Source organism: Zonotrichia leucophrys, chromosome Z, assembly GCF_028769735.1.
Source record: "Zonotrichia leucophrys gambelii isolate GWCS_2022_RI chromosome Z, RI_Zleu_2.0, whole genome shotgun sequence".
Classification (NCBI taxonomy): Eukaryota; Metazoa; Chordata; class Aves; order Passeriformes; family Passerellidae; genus Zonotrichia; species Zonotrichia leucophrys.
This window is the reverse complement of record NC_088200.1, coordinates 58,013,269-58,037,603: the sequence shown is the minus strand read 5'-3', so window position 1 is coordinate 58,037,603 and position 24,335 is coordinate 58,013,269. Positions and strand designations below refer to the sequence as shown.

The following is a 24,335-nucleotide window of genomic DNA, read 5'->3' as shown; positions in this document are numbered from 1 at the left end:
AATACATATCTTTGTGCAGATCAAATGTACATTTCTTGGATTTGTACAGCAGGTCCTTTTTATCTCATTTTGCAGTATAAGTCAGTCTTGTGCCCAGTTAAGTTGATTGTATGCTTTCCTTTTCTATTGGCAGCTCCTGTTTTGGGCCCTCAGAAAAGATTAATCAGTGGGGGAAGATGAGGCTGTTGGATGCAAAGATCCTTTTTTCATGCAAGTGTTCCTATTTTTCTTTTCTTAAAGCATTTCTGAAGAGAGACACAGGAAATGACATGGAAACAGTTCTTTGGAAGTTTTCAGTACCTTATAGAAGGGCTAGGAGCTTTTACTTCTCATTAGTGTAAATCTATTAATTTTAAGTCAAGGAATTTCTCAGAAAATCATATTAGTCCAAATAATTTCTTGCTCTTTATACAGCAGTGGTGAGCACTTGTAATTTAAATTATTAAGCTTATAGTGCATTGGCTTGTTTCTTCCTGCATTTAGGACTGGAGTTTGTTCTCTGTTCTTTTTCAGAGTAGTCATAACAAATGAGATATTTGGTAGGACGATATTTAGTAGGTACTGGGTGATTTATCTGCAGAAAGGGACAGTAGGTTCGTGAGCCATTGCAATTACGAGACATCCTTTTGCCTAATTGGTACTTGGTGCAGCTGATAAGCTGTTATATCTGCTCCATGTCATTATAAAGGAAACATGAGGAGCTCTTCAAGATTCTAAAGGCACTTTTGAAAATAGGGTTTAATTGATTATAATGATAGAGCAAGTGTTCTGAATATTCATGTGACTGAGCAAGTAGAAGATGATTGATATACCTGTGAAGATGTTTTGTGTTTTGAGATCTGGGTATTTAGTTTCCAGTCATCTTGTCCTAATGTGGATAGAAAAGATCTCCCCATAAAACTCCATGGCATCAGGCTATATTGACTGTATTCAAGCACATAGTTTTATGTGTGGGGATTTTGTAATTGCTCCGGTATTGCCTTTGCACTTTACTTGATAAATGAAAATCCAAAGGCATCTTGTTGGAGAATTTTTAAAGAATCTGTTTATACTTACTGAGTGAGTTCTGTTATGTACCTGCTGCTACTGAAGAAGACCTTTTGACTGAAGTTTGACTTGCCTCAAAATATTTACTGCTTTATTACATTTGTTAGTTTTGTTGTCTGATGAATAGAAGAACATCAGATGGCTATCCATTTAGCCTGACTAATCTGATTAAATCCTTCTGATTGCATTTAAAGTGACTTAATCCTAGAGAGCATGAATTTGCATAATCCGGCGGAATGCACTGTAGGAGAGATAGAAAATAAAACAGCTTTTTATCAGTTATTCCATGTTTACTGGTGCACCTTAACTCTTGAACTCTTGGGACCCAGTGTAAGGGTCGTTGAAATATGACCCTAAAACTTTTGTGCATGCTGTGTGTACCTTGAGTTAGTAGAGGATTAGGCAAAAGCAGGTTTCCATATGAAATAAGACCTTGTGATTTCAATATGAGAAAGTAAGCTTATATCTGAATAGAAATGTATGATGTCTGAAGTAATATTTTTATTCAGAGCTTGTCCTTTCTTCCTAAAAGTTCTGTGGTCTTGCAGTTGTCAGGCAGTTTGTTCTGAGCTGATGTTTAATTTAAAAGAATAGGCAGTCCCTGAGTTGATTTATTTCAATTAATTATTGAAATAAATAATTTTGTGTTCCCATGCTGTCTGTGGTTAGAATTGGGTTCGGTCAGACTTGAAGTTTCTTCTGCTGATAATGCTCCCCATAAATCTGCAGATTTGTGGTTGTGATGACTGGAAAAAAGAGCAACCTTTATGACAAGGTTTGGAAGGACTTCTCAAGGAAAGACTTGACCTGAGGTCAAGTTAGAGTGTGTTGACAACATGATAAATGCATGTTGATAAGAAGCTCTCATCTTTTGTCAGCTAAACACATCTGCTGTGGTATTGCCATTCCTAAGTGTCTGTCCTTGTCTTCAGGAAATCCATGCCAGAGGTTCAAAGAGAATCCCTGGCAATCCAGTTCCTGAAGTGCTGTGTGGTGGGAATCTCAGCTTGGCTGGGTGTGCATCCAAAGCCACAGCAACAGTTGTTGCATCTTTGCCTTGACCACAACCTCTTTGGAGATTTGATGTCCCAGAGTAACTACATGAGTATAAAGGAAGTTCTCTGTGATATATGATGTAAAGTATCCTGGACTGTGCATGGAATTGGCTGAAAATTCTGGACTGGCTGCTACCAGTGACAGCAAATAGAGATAGCTGATTTCTAAGGATCCTGAGTAGTAGGTTGACCCTACTTCTCCCCTGGCATCAGTTTGTAGCTGCTGCAGTGTCATGAGGTCTGTCACAGAAACAAGCCTGTGCTGCCTTACCTAGGCTGTAGCCAAGCATCACTGCTTGGATCAGGTGTAGTATGTTCTTTATGCTTGAGAGAGGGCTCTGCAGACGAGCAGTGGCTGGAGATGCTGCATTTGAACAGAAGTGAATGGCTGAGACACTGTCAGGTCAGAGTGCTGGTGATCATAATATCCAGACCTCTGTAATACATTTCTTTCAGGGAATGCTAGGGGAAGAGAAGTTATTTCCACTTGAATATTTACTCTCATCAGCCTGCACTGAATGTCAAATCCTGGAGAAGGGTCTGTTTGTTTTCTGTGGTAATCCCTTATACCTGAGAGGAGAGAGGTTTCCTTAGTTGATGGATATATGACTATGGCAATGGTTGGGGAAATTGTGTTCTTTTTTTTCCCCTTAAAATCCCCTAAAAGTCAGAAGGCCCTGTCCCAGCTATAGCCTTACAGCCACGCCTTTCCTCTTTCTCCTGACAGCTGTGCATGTTGACATAACTCTTCCAGGCATCTCTGCCTGTCAGAAAGATTTAACACCAGTCCTCAGATTGCATGAAACATTTGCCATCAAATGCCAGATGAAGGCTGCCTATACCACAGCCTTCTGTGTGCCGCATCATAGAGTGCATCTAAAACTTGCCTTTGGAGAAAGATCCAATTTTGGATCATCATTCAAATGAAGATATGCTGGTAGGCAAATAGTTGCACAAACAATTGAGTTATTTTAAAGTATGATAAGGAGTACTGCCTTTAGAGATGGAGGTGACAAACTGCATCTGTTGTCCTGCTTGGTGCTTGGATTTGAAGAGAGCATCTTGCTTCCAAAAGGAGATATTTTATGCCCTGTGTAACCTCTAAAGTTACCCTCATCAGAACAAGTTATGATCTCTTGAGTATGAAGCACCTAGCATGATACATACTATAATATATAATTCAGCTTACTCAAACCACCATAAAATTAAGGTCATTGTAAGTCTCAAAATAATTTAAAACAATGAAAAATGGCTGGGTGAGGGGTGGGGGTGTTTGGTGAGAGAGGAAGTAGAAAGCATTATCAGGATATGAGGCCTACCCTGAGAAAAGTGCGTTGGCAAAATCACTTCTCTTTTTTCTGGATCAGGAATTGTATCTTCTGTTCTGTAGAATGGTCAGGGAAGGAGAAATTAAGCCCTTGAATTAGAACAGTGATTTGAAAGGTGAGATAAGCATGTGGTGCATCAGCGCCCTGATTACTTAGAGATCTAGGAATGCCTCAGGTCTGTGCTCTGGTAGTCTTGATGTACATCACATTTTTCCTTTGCTTTTATAAATATGACCTAGGGCTGTGCCAGGGACATCAGCCTCTTTATGAGGTTCTGGACTCTAGTTCACGCATCTGCCTCAATGATGTGGTAGCCACATCATTGAGACACTCCTCTTGTGTCTCAGAACTCTGAAGATTTAAATGGATAGCATTACTGAAAACAGTTGCTTTCCCTGAGATGTAACATACCATGTGGTATTCCTCATGGAGCAAATGCTATGTTACGTGCAGACTTAAGAAGGCTGCCATAGCACTATTGATAAAACATACACTGTGCCTCTGTTCTGATCTGGGTAACTTGAGAGGTTCCTCAGGGCACAGAAGATCTCCTTTTGCACAGCCGAAGTAGATGTTAAAGGAGGAAGGAATTAAATTTGTTATTGATGTATTTCTCACAAGAGTCTAGTCACACAATTGTCCGGGGACTGGACATGTTAGATCTTGTAGGTGGGATGTGCCAACCCATGAGATCAGGGAAAGTGCTCAATGTGCATTTGGTGAGTCTGAAATTGACACAAAAGCATGCTGCCACTACTCCTTGAACACTGGAAAATCTAAGTCATGAAAAGGCTTCTAGCCATAAATGGAAATCTGAATTCAAGTTTCAAACTGAAAAGATAAGCTTGTATGCATGCTCCAGGGTTAGGTGAGTGATGTAGCAGAAGGATCTGTGTACTGGACTGAAGACCTAGGGACTCCCTAGAGCTTTTCCTAGGGATTCTCTAGAGCATTAGAATCATGGTACAGAGATACCTGTTTTCTTGCCTGTGTTGTTCAATGCTTTCATCAACCTGAGCAATTACATAATAGCAAAAGTGAGCACAAACTAAGGGAAGTGTGTGATGAGGATTTTCATCCAGAGGGGCTTTAATGAATGTGAGCATTTTGTCAACAGGAGCTCTTTTAAAATTAAATGAGGGGTTATTAGAGAGAATTCTGAAAGAAAAATCACAGCTTTGCTCATAGGCTCACAATATTAGCATCCTCTTCTTTTCTTCTTTTTCTTTATATTTATCATCCTGTCTCCATATGCATCATCCTGCCTGTACCATAGAACAGCAGTGATCAAGTCTAACTAGCTCATACTTAGAAATTTTGTGCCTGGGCTTATTTCTCTGAGGATGCAGAAAGCTGATACTCCTCTATAGGTGCAATACTAGAAGAGTAAATGCCTTCTTGCACTTCACTACTTCTTTCTATGGACTGAGGTAAGAGCCCATAGCTGCATCACAATAGAATCTCTAATGCATGACAGGTGGCCTAGCAAAAACAGTGCACCTGCCTTAACTGGGAGCTTCCCATAGACATGCTGGGAGAAGTAGCTCAGTCTTCGTGCAAGCTATCACAGAAATGCTGGGAATATGGAGAAAACAGGATTCCCATGAACCTGGACCTACTTCAAAAGGTCTTGGGTGTCAGTTTCCCTTGTAACTAGAAAGGCTGTTTTTTGTTCAGACATGTAACTTCATCTGAATAGTCACTAGAGCACATTGGTGGTGAGTCAGATCTTGTAAAATTCTTTACCAGGTGGCCTCTGGCATGTTGCTTGTTGGCACCGGGTTTGCAACTGCAAATAATATAAGAAAAGCAATGATAACTACTTTGATAAAGGCTTTGATTAGAATGCCTAGATTAACACATACAGATGGGAAGTTTAGGAATAATATTTTTAGCTTATTGAAAATCATGAAGCCTAGCAAGCTAGCCAGATCTCTAAGCACTGTAGTAAAATTTGACTGTGTAAAATTTGCTGTCTGTCTGTACTTGAGCATGGCAGACAGCTGTAGTGAACACAGGAGAAGCAGTGTTTTTGTCCACTAAGCTCAACAGCTGGCATCATTTTCAGAAAGCTTTAAGCTCCTTCTTTTGTTTCTACATTTATGTGTTTCAAGTCTAATTCTCTTTGAGGGTCTAACAATAGGCTAGCCATAACTGGAAATGAGCCCCAAATGAGAATCGATCCATTGTGAATTCCTCATTAGCACTATTATCATCTGGTTTCCAGATGATGTGAATAGGCCACGTGCTGGTCATTCTAGTAAAAAAATTAAGATTTTTATTTTTTCCTTTAAAAGTGTGGAAAAGTGCAAGGTAACAATTCACTCTTGAAATTTAATGTGCATGTGCTCTCATCTCAACATTTGCAATGTGGAGAGCCACTGGGTAGGATTTGAAGATCAAAGATCAGTAGCACACAAAAGTAAGTTCGTGATTGATAAAAAGATTTTTATTTGGTGTTGGGAGTTTCCTTTAGAGCAGCACTGGAAATCTTGGAGAGCTCTTCCTAGAAGTGACAAAGGAGGGTATGTCTGATATGTTCTGAGCATTCCCCATCATTTGGAGCATAGTGCTAGAGTTACTGTCACCTGCTGCCATCCTGTAGTGCAGAACTCCCTGCGGCTCATGAGAAGTGAGGACATATGCTCTGAACAGCTGTGCTTCTTCTTTAAAGTATGCTAGATGCAATTTTAATGAGAAACCTCCTGGGCTTCAGCATCTATTTCAAATTGTTTCTTACTTAATTTGGAATTTGGACAGACATTCTATTGGGCAATGATTTAAAGGAAAGAAATTGTCTAAGAACAATTACAGAAGAGAACATCTTCCTTGGCATTAGGTCTAAAGTGCATGAATTGAGTGATGTTTGAAATAGTGCTGCGCCTGCTTCAACACAAGTCCTTGCGTTCTCTGAGCAAAGCTGCAGATCTCACACGTGCCGTGAAACCCTACCAGTTTAGAAGCATGTCCAGTTGCCAAGGTCATCAGTACTTCTCTTCCTGTCTTCATGAGCACTTGTACCCCATCAGTGACTGTGAGAAGATAATGCCAGAAAGGGGAGAGCCTACTTTCTCATGTAGTGAGAGACTGTGATGTGCAGTCGTTGCTGCAGCTGGGTGCATCACTGGGCTGGAAACCAGCTGTGCATAAAATTAATACAACTGCTTTATGTTTAAAGATGCTTCCTCCCCTAGAAAGATTTAAGGTGTTCTCTCTAATGTTTAATGCTACAAGCTTAATTTAATGTTGGTTTTGTTTGTGTTTCTACACCTTCACCTTGTGCTTTTGATTTGATATAGTTTGGAAATGGACTAAATGTGAAACTTGAATCACTAGACTGAATAAAAATTGAATTTTTCACAGTTTCTTGACTCTTGTTCTCATTAAGACAGAAGTTTATGCTCAAAATAATGGAAACAAGATGTCCAGAACTTTGGAAACATACATCAGAATTATTGTAGACTATCTGAGTATGCATGTTGATGGACTGTAACTTCATTTATTCAATTTCCTTGCTCACTGTCTGATGAACATGTACTTGCATAAAAAGCAAAATGAACGAATGGATGTTTGGGAAAAAGAGATCAATGAGGTCAAGGTGCTATTTAACCTTTGCCTGCAATCTGGAGGATTGGTGTTGGCAAAGAAGGAGTTGTTTCAAGACACTTTTGATGAAGATTGTTAGTTTGACAAAATCTATCTGCTTTCCTAATATAAGCAACATGTGTAATGTATGCAAGTGTTTTTTCCTTGGTGCCTACCTGTGCTTTGCATACAGCGTTGCCTGTGGCATAGGGAGTTAGATTTGTGTTTCTTAATATGCTGCTTTGATTCTATGTCTGTTTTCACCTACCTTTTACCACAGGGCTTCCTTGTACTCCATCCTTCTCATCGCCAGATAAGTTTCACGATTTTGGACTGTTCTTCTTAAGAACAATGATACTTTTAAATAGAATGTGAATTGCCTGTCCTTTCAAGACAGCAATGCTTCTGGCAGCAGTTTAAATAGCACTAAGGTCTCTGTGGTCCTAAAGGATCTTTAATTGTAGCACTCCAGCAGTTGTGTCTTGGAAATATGAAAAAGAGAACTGTGACCCTAGAGTGAAAAGAATTCAGTCAATTGGAATATTGGTATTCTTTTGGTTACAAAGGTGAAAGAGCTACTGTTTTTTTATTTTGTGTCCTGCTGACCTGTTCAAATCCTCCTTTGCATCTCCCTCCCATCTCCCCTCTACCCTCCTGTCCCCAGCTCTTACCCTCTAGTACCACGTATGTTGAATTTGGAGGTGTCTCACTTCTCTGGTCATCGATTTGATCTTGGTACAAAGGATTCTCTTAGGTAGAACATGCCTGAATGTGAAAGTATATTGCCATGAAAGGATCTTCTGCCTGCCCTGTAGAGATTGGTGTGAGTTGTATAAACCCTTAAATTGGATAAAGTAAATAAAAAATGAAACTGTTCTGCATTTTCCCTTGTAATCAGACCTCTGTAGACTGTGATTCCTTCTGATTTAATCAGTGTTCCATGTGTTCTTTCCATGCCTGGAAAGGCTTAGAGGCAGTGAACAGAAACTGAAATTACAGGTTCATTGAATACAGAGGGGAAAAAAAATCTCACTATGAGGACAGTCAGATTGTGGAGAAGGTTGCCAAGTGAGATTTTGTAGTCTCTGTCTTAAGAATTTTTCAGGACTGGACTGAGAAACCAGAATGTGAGTAACCTTGTCTGACTCTGTAGCTAAAACCTGCTTTGAGTTGGACATTGCTTCCACTTCCTGAGATTTTGTTTAACCAAGCTTATTTTATGATCCTCTAACTGATTTGTGAAAGTGAGAAGTGGCTGTGAGAGTTAGCATATCCCAGACTAGATTGCTGGAACCCATATTTGTTTAGTCTCAGTTGATTTCCAGCTTCATACCATGACAGTATGTTCCCAATACTGGTCCTTTTAAACTTTATCTCTGGGAAGACCAGACAGGTGACTGTGAGGCACAAGGAAACAGTCTGCTGAGATGTAGCTTGAGCAGGGGCTTATGCACAACTACTCTGGTTTTGTGGAGGTAACCCTAGATGGACAGACTCCATGCTGAAAGCATGCTGTTGAAGCAAGGAAGTCTGACTCTTGACAGCTGTTCACCATCAGTTTGTGTGGGGGGGAAGGAGCAGAGGCTGAACAGATGGGTTTCCAGACTGCACTCAGCGTGTATGTGCACTTCTGGACTCTGTTGGCAGGAATTGTGGGTGCTTTCCAGGTGGAGGTTATGATGGAACCATAGGTGACTGATGCCATTGTGCCCACAGCAACGGAACACTAAACTCATTTTTGGTCTGACTGGGAGGAGTGTTATTTTATTAGATAGGGGGACATCAGAGGTACATCTTGCCAGCATATCAGCTCTCAGTCTTCTCAAGCTGATGCCAGCTCTATTGCTTCTTGCAACATGGCTCAAAAGCAGAATGTGGAGAATTTGTTACATGAATAATCATCATTGTATGGTAGATGTAGACTGTTGCTGATGAGTTTTACAGGGATTTGTTACATGGAGATGTAACAGTGATATTAAAATAAAAAATGAGACACTCACTAGGGACAAAAAGTGATACAAAAATGCCTTGTCACTCTTGTATGTATCTTCAATTATGCTTTGTTTTCCGTTTCTCTTTTATTCTTTTGCAAAGAGGCTTTTAGCCAAAGGAAATGTGAAAATGTTTAAGAGCAGCACGTTAATAAACAAGCTAGTGTCAGGATGACAACCCTGGGAATAGATATTTCTAGCCTAACCCTGATTTGTTGTATTTTAAAGGCAACTACTGGACTTTACGCATGCCATCAAGCCAGAAGGAATTTCTACCATTTCCCCAGCTAGCTGTGCTCAACTCAAAGGTCCTGCTTGGGGGTCCTTCCACCCCTCCCCCCACAAACTAGTGAGAGTTTTTTCTCAGAAAAACTTTCTCAATCATACTCTTTCTTATTATACTCTCACCTACTCAAATCACTTTGGGTTTTTTATCTGCGCTGTACAGAAGAGTTAAGTAGGCTCAAAAAAGCTGGTACAGGAAGTATTATTTAAGCATGAGGTAAACAGAATAGTTCTTTGAAGGAACAAGATACCCTTTCAGCCCTGATATGTGGTCATCTTTATTGTGCTTAGCTTGCTAGTAAATGAATAAAATTTTTGCCTGCTGATTTTTGCATCCAGACTCTGGAAATCCCAAGTGGCAAAAATTTGAGTGAAACCTTTAGTAAATTAGGTTTGTTTCTGACATCAGCTGTAATGTAGTAGCTAGTATGCCTTTTTCAGTTAGGAAACCCAAACCAGATGAGTGCTTTCATATCCTTGGAAGTAAATGACACTTGAAGATTCAGCCAGTTCTGTGTCTGCTTTTGCCACAGAGACTGTACATCTTGCCATATCAGTTTACCAACAGTTTAATGTGGCTTCACAGCAGTGTCATAAAACAAACTTAAAACTTCAGTGAGAAGCGGTGAGAAACACAGTCTTTGTGCTCTTTGCATTTTATGTTGGGTAGCAAAAACGTACAGCTTCTCTCTTTCTCTGATTTCTGGCTATGAAGAACTCTGGTTGAAAATGCTCCTTTGCAGGCTTTGCAGGAGCTCAAAAATCTATGCAAACCCAGCTGTTCATTATCATTCTGGCTGCTAAAATTATTAGAGTCAATTGTCTGCAAGAGCAGCCTGTTCCTTCTGGCTGAGGTCAGGTAAGCTTCATCTGGTTTTGGTGTGTGTTGGTGTGCTGATACGTCCATTAATCTTTATTATCCCTACTCAGGTAAAGACCTAGGACACCTTCACTGTGTTTCTGCTTGTGATGGACTGTGTTGTGCTACTGTGATTAAATTTGTTGAATGATACCAATGTACAAATAGAAGATGGAAATATTCAGTCTTCATCTGGGCTTGAACAAGGCTATTCATTGTTCAGTTTCATGTCTAGGTGTCTTGGGAGAGTCCACATACATCCTGGTTTTATGAAGCAGGATGTAAGCATGCAAAACTGATGCTATAGCAGGTTACACTAACAATTAAGAGCAACACAGGTAAACCTGGGGGAAATTAGGTTTGCCTGAAGGAACTCGGCTTGCTTTCTGCATTCATTTTCTGTGGATATTTTGAAAATTCACTGATGAAGCAGTGGGTTTTCTGCGGTTCTGGTTCTTCAGTTGAACAACAGTTGTGCTTGTCTGGCATGGGCTGCAAGACAGAAAAGCACGAGCTTTTTCTAGGCAAGTCCTGCAGCAGCAGTTATGGCTCTAATGCAGTCTGAGATTGCCATAAATGTGTCTGTGCTGCTGCCTCAGTTGAAATAGAAAGGGAAGAGTGAGAAGAAGTTTAAAAAAAGAGGATGTTTTTCATATATACTTTTGGTTTTGCATTATATTTTTGTGGAGTAGGACATACTACAGCTCTTTCCTTTGACTGTGACATGCACCATCACTGAGATCCTGGCATCATGGTAGAATAATAGAGCATAACAAAAGACACCCTCTCTTAACTATTCTTAAAGGATCTTTTTTTATCCATCTCTTAAAAGAAATAAAAACACCAGCAAAAAATAAAGCCTTCCACAATTGTTTCCATGGGTGTCATTCTGTGCATGGTAAATGTTTCCATGTTCATTGTTTGATGGTTTAGAGATGCATATTGAAAAGTAATAGTATAACTGGAACATTTACCAGAAAGTGTTGATTCAGTTGCATCAGGATCAGGATTCCAATGCATTTTTATAACCTGACTTTTTCTCCCTTGACCTAATTGGAAAATATTGAATATTGCTTTTCCAGATTTGTGATACTTCCATTGCAAGAAGTGAAAAAAGTACTGATTTATGATGTTTGCACATGACTGTCATTTGCTTTCTTAAAGCACCTGTTCTTAACGATTCTGTGCTGAATGCAAACCAGATTTATTTGCTGTTATGTATCAGTGTAAGCACAAATACTCTTGAGTGATGATGTGATAGACTGTATACATGCAAACACTGCTGCATGTTCTGTACTGTTGTATAGGTCTTGTCCAAGAGGAAAACCCAACACTGTGTAAATGACAGATTACTCTGCAGGTGGGCTTCTAACTAGGAATGGACATCCAATCCGGGTTTACCTGACTAGTGTAATAATTACAGATAAATTTGGAAATACAGGCAAGGTACTGAATATTAGCAGCTGCACAGCTCAGCACAAAGTATTTGAAACCTCCAAATGCTAGATACAAGTTTCTCCTTCCATCAATCTCTTGCTGACCTTGACATAATGAGTAAAGAGATCATAGGCCAAAGAGGATGAATTTTCCCAGTAATTTCAGTGTTCATATCCCTGTCACTTTTTCTGTGCTGTCAGCTGTCATTTAATGCATGCAAGGCCTTGGACTGTGATAAGTAAAATCAGTGGTTGCATGTAATGACAACTGAGCAGCTTTCTTCATCTAACCATGCGAAGGTAGAATTCTAAACTAAACCGTTTTTTCTCCAGGGCTGAACAGCAAATGCAAACCATTTTTTATTTCTACATTAATGATCCTTATGGCATGCGTGTGCAGAACTGTGCTAGATTTTAAATTTACATTGGAGTTACACAGTTGGAGTTATATTTGGAAGCTTGTATGTCTGAGAGGTGGTGATTCATCCTCGTTAGGTGCTGAATACAGTTGCTAGATTATCCCCGTAACTCTGTTTGAATGACACAACGGAAAGATTCCAACTAGGACAATACTTCCCTTGGGGAAAGCGTGTAAAAGTGGGGAAAATTGCAAATAACCACAGTGGCTGATCTCTGCTGTTTGCAGTTTGCCAGTTGGAAAATTGCAAATGATCACTGTGGCAAATAATCACTGTGGCTGTTCCTTGCAGTGAACAGGAAAAAAACCAGATGGTTTAGCGTGCAGATGCTGTGTGGCTTTTAAGTCCTGCCAAAGGAGGAAACAGTACTGATAGTGCCTGCTCTTCCTGGAATGCTGGTTGGGGAAAGAGCTGTAACAAATGCGTCAGATATTGCTTCCAATGCTTTGACTTCTCTTTGTTTTCTTAGCATTTTTCTTTTTAAAAATTACTAATAAAGATAAAATAATGGACATTAGTTACCAGGAAAGTTTCAGGCTATGTTTTCAGCTGGCAGTTGGGGGGTTTTGAGGTTTTTTTGGTTGGTTGATTCTTTTTTAATCATGGTGATGCAGTCATTCACAGGTTGGATGAAAACATTGCACAATTCACATTTCTGTGTTCCTCTTGATGATGTGGCCACCAGGTCTATGGAATAAATCTGTTGTAGGAATTATTAAGTAGGAGTTCTTCTCCTTGCTTCTATGGCAAATGCTAGCAGGTGCCTAAGAGAAGATAGCATGTCTCATCTCGCTGAGAATACACCTCATCTGAGTTTGTTAAATCAGATATGGCATTTCTTCTGGCTACAAAAATCTACTGCCTTACTGTACCATGTAAGTTGTACCTGTAGGGAACTTCTTCCCACTATTTGTATGAAAGGGAGGAAGTCTGGAGGGAGGCCTCTATCTACTTATCCTTCTCTGCCCTCTCCCACATCCCTAGGAGGCTGTGCTCAAACCCAGTAACATGCAGAAAAAAGATAACTCCTTTCTGTATAATTCTCATTGAATTAAACCTCCAGCTCTCAGGAAACAGTTCTCTATTTTGTCTTGATCTTATAAACTCCCTTTTGCTCCCATCTGGTCACTCCTTGCAATATCATCCTGAATATATAAATATATATATTTATACTCATTAAAAATAATTTTGATCTCATTTGATAATTTGATTCTTTTGACTAAGCTTTTAGCAAACAGAGACTCTCACAGCAGACATGATGCAAGAAAATATCTTCCTTCTGTGTGAGTCTTGAAGAGCATTTAAATTATGAATGGTTTCTTCTTCCATTCCCACCCTCTCTCAAGGTAATTCCTGTGAAGGTGAGATTTTTTCTTTCTGAAGAGCACTGGCAAGGGCATAGGGCAGCATCGGTAGCAGTCATGAGCAGCAGGACTGATCTAACTGCAGGAAACAGTCATTGTCACTATAAACTTCTCTGTCCTGACATGGGACAGCTTTAGCTTGTTTAAAATACTCATTTAGATGTTGGTGTTAGGATGGCTTTCAAGGAGAATTTATTCTGTTTGTGCTAATCTTAAAACAAATATTTTGGGACACTGGAGTTTGTGTCCTGGACTGATGAGAACTCTTGTACTAACTGGCGTACATGGAAATTCCAGCACAGCGTTCTGTTTTCCAGAGGGCTTCTGTTCCCTCTTACCTCAAGAAATGAATCGTCTTTTACACAGCTTAGAAGTTTTAGAGCATGGAATGGGGATCTTAAATTTTTTGGTTTGCACTGTTGCCACTTGGATTGCTCTGTTTAGACCATGAAACAGTGATTCTTGCATCCCAGAGATCAGTACTCCAGGGAGATCAAGAAAACCTACAAACAAACCAGGAACATAGCACTGTGATGTAACTGTCTGTAGCAGCATCTGGAGTTGGCTCTTGGTCAAGCAGCAGTAAATGTACAGAGTTGCAGAGCTTTTTGGATTCTTTGTTCCCTTATCTAAATAAAAAGGGCATCCCTACTCCTCTTCTGTCTTACTGAAAAATGTGCAAGGACTAAGTAGGTCAGCAGCATCAAAGCACCTCCAAAGAGGAGAAGTCTGCAGAAATCAAGAATTTAAAACTGACAGTTAAACACTGCTTATTTATCAGAAAGTATGGTGTTGAGGTGGAAGGCTTTATAGAATAAATTTCTGCCTTCAGGGAACCGGAGAAAGTTAATATTTTTATTTCTTGGCCTCTGCCAAAAGAGAAATACATCTCCAAAGATAATTTTCATGTCCTTTAGAAACAGTATGGCTGTCCTTCCAGGCCACCAGGATTTAGGTGTTCTTCTCATGTGTTTTGTTTTTTTAATCAGCATCCTTTGACTCCACCAACACCCACCCCTCCTCTTCCTCACCCTTCCCACGCGCAAAGACAAATGTGTACTTCCTGTCCTCTTGGGCAGGGTAGTGGTTGCTTGTTTTAATCCAGTACATACCTTCTGTGGAAAATTTTAATTTGGATTTTTTGCTGGTTTATTGATACTTATCATAAACAGTCTTCTCCCTGCCTGCCCCTGCTCTGACTAGCCTAACAACTTTTCTTTATCAGGATTGCTGGAATGTAATGTTGCTTTGAATGCTTTTTCCTGGGGTAATGAGTCATACTTGGACTTTAGTAGTATTTCCGGCATGATGCAGGCATTGTGAAGATGTTGGTTTTCACATCATGTGGTTATGCCAAGCCCTCACAAGGAACAGGGGAACAAATGTCTGTTCATTCCTGGAAAGTGGCTCACTTCTGAGTCATTTGGCTTCTGTTTGGAAGAAAAGATGAGGGAAGGAAGATCTTCTCATATTCAGCTTTTCCTGTAGCAAAATCTGGAATAATTACCATTGGATGGTAGTTGCTGCAGTCTCAAAGCAAAACAGCTCTCCCTGCCACTGGAATATAATTGGTGCTCCCTTGTATCGCAGCAGTTGGAGGCATCCAGCTGGATCTGGAAGCAGAGGGAAAAGCAGTTTGATTTCTGGTGACCTGAGGGTAAAATTTGAACAGAGGTAAAACTTAGCTTCTCTAATGAATAGGCTTTGTAGTGATAAAATGAGAATTCTGCATCACAAGTCCTAAAATATTTTCATACTGTCTTTCCAAAATGGATTTGAAAAGAAGCAGTAATGGCAAGGCTTGGATAAGTAAGCAATTGGCTGAGTATTTTGACCTGTTTATCTGGGAATTAATTCAATGGAAGCAAATGTTCATATCAGGGTGATCTTTGCATTAATCTGTCTTATGCCTGCGGCTAACTGGCAAGTTAGTGGTTGATTGTTGCCTGCCTATACACCTGGAGCAAACAGCTCACTGCCCTTCAATGTGATTACTTGCCAGTTCAGTGATTTTCCATTAGAGGCCTTAAGAGCAGAACATGTGTAAAGCAGAGGTTTGAGCATTTCAGAAAAACTTACGCCTTGATAACAAGCACTCCTGCAGATGGGTCTTTGTTGTCTGTGATCAGATCTGGCCCTGATGTGACCTTTACCTGCTAGAGATTGCCAGGCTGTCAGGATAATTTCGGGGGGGAAATGCATCAGATGCTCAGCAATACCTCTCAATGTGAACCTGAGCATTTTCAAGTTTCTTTCTGCTTCCACTGATAATTTCTGGTTTTCAGTGGTAGCTGAGAATACAAGAAATGCAATTGGCTGTTGTCCTCAAACAGGTCTTGTTCCTGAGTTATGTTCTCACATACTTTTTTTTTTTTTTAAATATGGTATTTATTTTTTTTTCCCAGACTTATCTGCAAAAAGTCAGTATGCTTATAGCAAGTTCTCCAAACACTTTGTGGGCTGCCCTTTTAGGGCTTTTGAATATAAAGTGTTTGAATCCACATTCCACAAGTTCTGCTGTTCATAATTCTGCTTTGACTATCCTAGTTAAAGACAGGTTAGCCTGTTCTGTCATTGCAGAAACACTCCCTCTCCCTATAGGGAATTTTGTATACCTAGGAGGAAAAGATGCAAGAAGTTGACTCTGTTAAGGCTATAGTTGCTTGCTTGCTTGCTTTAATTAGATACCTTTCTGATGATAAATCTTTGATCTGTCTGTGTGCCTTGAATAGCAGCACAGTATATGATGTTCACTGCAGGCTGGTTACAGTTTTGCTCGTAGTTAATAGCAGGTTGTGTTTTTATTTGGTTAGTAGGAAACTAAATCCAGGTCAGTGGGATTGAAGTTGTTTAAATGCTGACTTCTGGAAAGAGAGCAGGAAAAAAGCAACCATCTGTAGTCTAAATCCAAAGGTAGGAGGACAGAAATTCTTCAGGCTGACAGCTTGACAGCTGTCCTCTGTACAACCTTATTCTAGCATAGTGTTTACATGTTAATGTGCATTAAATAGATGAACAGATTAAATAGATGAATCTACTGGGCTTCCTGCAAATAACTATGTATTTGAACAAATTTAACTGCATGCCAAAATGACCTTGAAAATCATTATACTTACATTAAAGGGCTTCTAGCAACAGCTGCTTGTTGGAGTTAGGAGTATTTCCAAGTATTTTGTTTCATGCTTTCTGAAGTAAGATGAAGATTTATTCAAGAATTTGGCCAGATAAACTCTGTGAGTTCTGTACAGCTGAATGGAGTTGAATGCAGCTAAATGTCCTCTATAAAATCCCTTCAATAGAATTCTGTTCTCTGTCCTGAGTATTGCACTTAGGCTTGTCAGATACAAAGGGCTTTGATAACCCTGGTACTTTTCTTGAAAGTCAATTTCAGTGGTAGCTTTTCAAAAGTTGAGCTTATATCTTTGTACTGTTTCCAGCATGAGATCTTCATAGTCGGATTTGTCTCACTAGTACAGGGCTTTTGGCTAGAGAAAGCAGCTAAGGAACTGGAAGGACTGTCATTTTAATTTGGCACTAGTCTTGATAGCAGTAGCTGAGATGGACATGGGTCTGGGTTATCACTTTTGTACCTGACGTGTGAGCCCGTGCACTTTGAAATCTGACATACTGGCAAGTAAAAACAGCTTTATTGTGCTGCTGTTGATCAATCTGTAAGTTAATGTAACTATATCCAATTCCACTATCGTTTTCCCCGGTTTTCAGTAAAGTACAGATGGCTGTCAGACTGATAAAGAACCACCTATGTCTTACCACTGATGCTGTGATTGGTTGCATGCAATTTGTTTAAAAGTTTTCCCAATAGAATAGCAGGGGTTGAAAAAAATCAGGCAATTGATATAAGGCAGGGATTTTGTCTCGTGCAGGTTTAGACTCTTCCTGCATATTAGATGTAGACGAGCAAGATGTGCTATTACTGTGATGCAGGAACCCCAACCTGCACAGAGTCATTGTTTTTCACCACACAGGAGAACAAAAACTCTTGCAAGCCCTTAACTTCAGGGAACATCTCTGTAACTAACATTCCTTACATGATTGTGGCACTAAGACTCCTGCATTTTGCTTGTCTAGTGTTTCATCAAAAGATATGTTAAAATGGGCTGTAAATGGCATTGAGTTTATTACTGCCTGGTGACATTTACAGATGTGCTTTACTTAGGAAAATGGGCTTTTATATTATCAGAACTTTTTTTAACAGTGCAACTACATTGTTTGACCTCTTGTTACTGCATGCTTGAGTTTGAGGTGAGGGAAATAGGCATTGGCATCTGGCCATTATATGTTTTTTAGTCTGTTGCGACCTTTTGGAAGGCAAGCTGTAGAAGTTCACCTGTTTGGTTTGGTAAAGAAGTAAAGAAATGTTGAAAACACTACTTCATTGGCTTCATAGCTGTTCTCTGCCCTTAATGATATATTCCCCTAATTCTCTTCAAACTATTTTCAGAAATATAGTGCATCTATGTGTAATCCTGTTCAGTTTTTTAGGGCTATTAAAGTGTTTGGTGTGGCTGATGTGGCTTCATGTCCTGTGGAGCTCTGTTCTGTATGTGAGTATCAGAATTGTTCACCAAGTGGGAAGAACAATGTCAAGTTGAGTCTTGTATCTCATAGTGTTGTTTCTGTTTTGGTACCTCTCCTAGTCAAGTTCTTGATTTTACACAGGAGCCCAAACTTCTGGAGCCTGATTCTGTAATAACTGCTGATCTGTGAGAACAAGAATTGTCTGTGGGAGTCTTCCAGACTGCTAGCAAAATTAGTGCTTTCAAAACTTAAATTGTTACTTCTTCTGATAACTAGTAACTTAATGCTGAATTGTATACAAATATACTTTTAATCAGCAATAAGAATTCTAATTATGTAGTTCATAAAAGTGAATTTCTAAACAAAAAGTTAAATTAACAAAGTTTTTTGTTTCCTAATCTTTCCAAAGACTTTAGCCCTTAGAGCTGTCACTGTTAGAGGCTGTAAAATTACCATGGGAAAGGCTTCATCACAAATGTGCTGTTGTCTTCTATTATTCAATTCTTGAATATCAAGTTTGCACTGAGCTATCTGTGTGTATAATGCTAACACTGCTTATGGTACAGATTCAGCTGTTCTGTCATTTATTGAAAGGAACTTTTTCTAATTTAGCTTTCAGTAAAATTACTTTTATTTACAAATACTCTCAAAGGTGAGTTTTCAAGCATATTTATACAAAGCTTTACAAAAGAGATTGGAGATATGTGTGTAGAAGTGTGTGCATGCGTGCATGCATATGTTTTTATATATCACAGAATCGCAGACTGTGGTGAACTGGAAGGGATCCACAAGGATCATTTGTAAGTCCAGTTCCTGGCCCTGCACTTTCCTCCATTTAGGTTGTAGCTTTTCCTAGAAAGACTTCTGTTTTAGAATCAAATATTCATAATTTTTCTAATTATGCTTCCTGAACATGAATCACCTTCTATTTACTGGTAAATTTTTGTGTATCGCCTGATGGTTTGGTTTTCTGGATAAAAGAAAAATGTCAGGCAAGAGTTCTTGTATTGAAATATGCTCACAGACAAAGAGCCAATTGCATAGCTGTATTTGGCACACAAATTTATGTTTGGCACTTTCAACTGATTCGGCTTCTGTTCCTCAAAATGCACATTTCTTGGTGCAGCATTGACTGGGTCCACAGTGCGAAAGACAAAAAGATACATACCAGTTTTCTAACTTCTGAAAAAACCAAAATGTTTCTCTTTCTGAACCAAAATATTGAAGAGAGCAGTGTATTCTTTCTATTATTTCTATTTTTTTCTCAATGCAGCATTTTTTCTTGATTGTTCATAAATGAACAATCATGATTGTTCATAAATAGAAGTGAAGAGGATGTGTCTTGCTTGTAGCATCAATTTTGGTGTATATTTCTTCAAAATTACCGTATTTTTAATGCATAAATGAAATAATTTTTTTTTTCAAGGAATAAGGGCACTGTCATTTTGCAGACTTTTCACTGTGCTTTGAAGGGGTTTGGAGAAGTTACTTGATTATAATATTCTTGTTGATATATTACTTGATTTATGACTTTTGTTGTTTTAACAGAGAACTGCTCTAGGTCTTTCCTTCATTTGTAGCTTAAAAAGTTCTCTGAGTCTTCATAACTTTGCAATTTGCTATATTATGTTGTTGTTGCAGTGATCAGTATAATCACACAACATCTGAACTTGAAAGGGACCTCTTGATATTACATAATAAAAAAAAAATCCTGTTCAAGCAGATTCAGCTAGAATAGACTGCCCATAACTATGTCCAGTCAGATCTTGAATATCTCCAAAGATGGATACTTCACAGGCTCTCCAGGCAACCTATTTCTTTGTTTGACCATTATCACAGTCAGAATGTGTTTTCTTGTGTTCAGATGGAATTGCATATTTTTTGACTTGTGCCTGTTATATCTTGGCCTGTCACTGGGCACTGTCAATAAAAGTCTTTCTCCATCTTCTCTGTCTTCCATCAGGTGTTTATATGCATTGATAATGTTCCTACTAAAACTTGTTTTCTCCCAGCTAGCCTGTCTCAACTCTTTCAGTCTCTCCTCATATGAAAAGTGGTTCAGTCCCATTACTGAGCTTCATGGCCTTTGCTGAAACTTCCTGCAGTATTCTGTGGTTTTCTTGTGCTGGGCAGGTGAGAACTGGACCCACCAGTGCAGATGTGGCCTCTTCAGTGCTGAGTAGAGGGGAAAAATCCCATCTCTTGATCTGCACTCAGCACTCCTGATGCACCCCAAGTTGGCTTGTCCCTCATTCCTGTAAGGGTGGATTGCTGGCTTGTGGTAACTTACTGCCTTTCAGGACCCCAAAGTCCTTCTCTGGTGAGCAGCTTTCTAGCCTGTTAGTGTGCCGTTTTCCAGCCTTCCTGGGTCTGTTTGAATGGTAGCACAGGCACCTGGTCTATCATTCACTCCACCCAGTTTTGTATGAGTAGATGCAGGGACTGTGGCTTTGCCTAACCAAGGCTCTGTAAACTCAAAAGAATGAAGACACTTCCCATGACCTACCTGGTAATCTGTCCTGGGGCTGCGCCTCACATGAGGGGAAGAAGGTACCCACAATGTATCACTTGGATCTCCTGAGCTACCTCTTGTGCCTGTTCCTCCTTACTGCTTCTTCTGATTTTGCCCAAAACGGTTTGGTTCTGACAGCTGTTCAGGCAGCCGAGAGCTGCTGTTACGACTGCTTTGATGTGAGATAAGCTCTAATGCTTTTCTTTTAGTTCTTACTCTAGTTCTAGTTAATTTTTTAGTTCTTACTCTAGTTCTAGATTTCTTTTAGGTCTTTTAGTTCTTACTCTAGTTCTAGTTCATTTTTTGCTGATATTCTGTAGGTGTAAAGGCAGACAACTTTTTTTTTATCAGCATATACAATAGTACTGTGGGATTTATTTTTTTTTCTGTTCTTTGTGTCTTCAAATTTCACTTTGGAACCATCTCTTCCTGAAGAGCTAACTATACACAAATTTCAGTGTTCTTGGGAATTTATGTACAGTTGCTCGTGAGTGTGCTTTTTAGCAGCTGACAGAGATTGTGTGCTTCCTGCAATCTGGCTCTGCACAAGCTGGGAAATGTTGGTGGAGGCTTGAAGCTGTGCTGGTTAACTGGAGCAAACTTTTGCTTCCAGCCAGTTACCAGTGTAGAATTTAGAAGTCTTGTACAAGCTTGTCATCTCTATAATTACGTGGCTATTAAGAAATGGGTGGAAGTTGAATGCTCTAAAATTATAGACTGTAATGATAAGACGTGGTTAGCAGTGATTCTGATGCAATTTTCCTCCTTGCCAACAGAGTTTCAACAGCAGGAAGGCATGAAGTCCCATCAGAAAAACATGCAGCTCTATGACACACCCTATGAACCAGAAGGCAGTGGTGTGGAATCTGATTCTGAAAGTGTGGTGAGTCGCCGTTTACGAGAAAGCAAATTGCCACAGGATGATGACAGGCCTGCAGATGAGTATGATCAGCCGTGGGAGTGGAACAAAGTCAGCATCCCAGCTTTGGCAGGTAGGATTCCTAGATCCCAGCCTCAAAATTCCCTCTCGCAATTGTACTATATACACTTGCCTTTGGGGTAGATCAAATAGTTATGCTCTTTTGTATATGTGTTTGTGAAGAAATGTCTGTAAAGTGAATGTGGGTCATCTAAATCTTTACCTACTGCAGAAATACGAAACTGCACTTTTTGTTTGGTATTTCAGCCAATATTGTCAATCATCTTAGCAACTTATTTCATAAAAGTTCTGATTCCCCTGCTCCTTCTCCCTTCTTTCATTTTAATGGATGGGATGTAGATAGAGTTAATTGTTGAGTATCTCTGTGGTGAGGAAGTTGCTTTGCAGGGTCCTGAAATTGTGGAGCTATTCTCAAAGGGACAGTGTGATGAAGTGTTGGGGGTGAGGCAGGAAGAAAAGAGGAGTGGCTCCGGGACCGAACATGGAAGAAGCCTGAGAGCGATGATTACTGAGTAGTCAGTGTGCATTTATCCTAGGTAAATCCTGCTTGACAAACCTGTTTGCTTTCTGTGTTAAAACTACTAGATCTCTTAATGGAAAGAGAGAAGTAGGTCTCATCTGTGTAGACTTTAGCTTTTAGGATGTTGTGCTGTGGCATCAGCTGTGTTTGGAATGTTGTAGCCCAGATGGATGGACTAGTAGATCAGCAAAAGCCTTTCAGAGTCATTGACCTCAAAGGGTAGTGTTAGTGATTCATACTCTTCCTGGAATCTGGTTACAAGTGTGATTCCTCCAAGGATATGTTCTGAAACCCTTCCTGTTTAGCATAGTTATTAGTAACCAAGAGCAGAAGGAGAGGAAATGCCCCTTATCAAGCTTGGAATAACAGCCAAGGGAGGGGAGGGTACGTACAAAGCTGCCATTCTGAGGGACTTGAACAGGCTGGAGAAATGGACTGACAACAAGCTTACAGAACCTAATGAGAACAGACCTAAAGACTTGCATCTGGAGCAAACTAAGCCCCTGCAATGATATGGACCTAGATGTGGTTGACTTGCTGGTCTACAGCTTTGCTAGAAGGGGCTTAAACAGTCCTAGGGGAAGTGGACTAAATGTGGCTAATAATACTCCTCACCATGATGAAGGCTAGTAGCATGCTAGCCTGTGCAAATAGGAGCAAGCTAGTAGATGAAGCAAAGTGACTGTTCCTCTTTACTTCATATTTCTTGAGCTATGCATAATGCGGTAGAATTCTGATATAAGAGGGATGTTGATAAACGTTTTTGTTAGCACAGAGCCAACAAAATGACAAGAAACTGAGCACATGACAGCACATGTGAAGAGATGCTGAGAGACCTGGGCTTGCTTAGCCTGGAGAAGAGAAAGCTTTGGGTGGGACATAGTGGGAACTTTCTAATGCCTGTGAGGAGATCCTCTATAAGATGGAGCCATTTTCTTCACAAATGAGCAGGTGTGTGATGGGAAGATGAGATATAAGATGAATCAGTAGAGGTTCTGACTCAAGTTGGTTTTTTATCTGCAAGAACAGTCAAGTATTGGAAACAATTATTCAAGGACCTCTTGCAGTCTCCATATTCAGGTTTTTTTCATCCTGTGGGAAGAAATGACTGCATAAACAACCTGATCTGATCACATAACTTCCCACACAAGGTCAGTGATTGTGTCCTACCCAGAAGTAATTTTTCTTACAAAAACCAGCAACTTCACTGCTTAATGATGCTGAGATGCAACTTGTGGACCAGTATGCATCTGTCTCCAGTGAGATCACATTTCCCAAATTTTTCAAATAGTAATAGAGCAGCTACAGAGACTGGATTTTAAAAGTTAAGTCTAAAGAGTCATATATGGGCATATGTAAATTATTGTCCTTCATGCATTGGTCATATTATATGAAATCTATGAGTTTTAATTAATTTGGATCTTGTGTTAACCTCTGTATTCATCTTTGTGTCCAGTTTTTTGGTCTTTATGAGGTAAATTCTGAAATAGGGTTTTTCTGAGTTGTTTTAAAATAAAGAATCTTAGGTTTTGGGTTTTTTTTTCTTTATATCTACTTTTCTTATCTACTTTTTATATCTAGTTTTTATATGTAAGTGTAAATTAACAAGGTCAGTCCAATACAAGATTTTATGATTGGCTTATGTGTAAATATTCTTTCAAGTACTATGCAGTTACGAAAGCACATGGAGCAAAATATTGCTTTACCGAATTAATAGACTAAAGACAGGTTTAATTAAATGGTATTATGATATGATTGGTTTACTTACAGGCTCAGCATAGAGAATTGTTATTTAAAATAAGAAGAGTAAACACTTTTTGAGATTAGTTGGATTTCTCTCATTATGGCTGCCATTCATTATAGATTAATTTATTTTAGGTACAAGAATTTCTTTTGTCACAAAGAAATGTCTAAGAGTTGGCCACAAGCCTGATTGCAAGTTGCTGTTTCATCTAGTGTCTCTAGAAATCATCTTTGTCCTAGGAGTAGTAAATGTTTAAAATAAGGAATGAAGAGGTCCAGCTCTGAAGTTTGAAATGGTGGAAAGTTTGCAATGGAGAAGTGTTGATCCCCTGTTGAGATGTATGAAGTGCTCTTCTGACTTAGTTGGTGGTTCCATAGTATAGATCTGGAAAGGCGTTTTTCAGTTCTTAGCTGAGGTGGATTTTTCTGAAAAGTGCAGTGTTGGTCTAACTATTAAAAATTCTAGCAATGGGTAAGTCCCATTTACAGGCCCACAATTACCATCTTCCAGTTCTGTGGAACTGTGGAGATCCTGGAGGGATCCTCTGCTGAAACTTTCCTATTTTGTGAAATTAATCTGGAGGAAACAACATACATTTGTGATGAGAGTTGCAGACACAGAGTCTTATGAAGCAAATGTTTTTGATTTGTCATGTGATAGACTGTAGAAACAAAACAAAATCACCAGCAACACTAGAATTATCATGAACCT

General features: G+C 39.4%; 1 protein-coding gene across 1 annotated transcript in view; it reads left to right on the top strand.

The window, feature by feature from the left end:
• SHB (SH2 domain containing adaptor protein B) overlaps positions 1-24,335 on the top strand; it is a 59,356-nt gene that overhangs the window by 14,438 nt on the left and 20,583 nt on the right. The window contains exon 3 of the mRNA XM_064736154.1: positions 21,197-21,412. Coding sequence (XP_064592224.1) covers positions 21,197-21,412 — 216 coding nt within the window. The remainder of the gene's footprint in view (positions 1-21,196; positions 21,413-24,335) is intronic.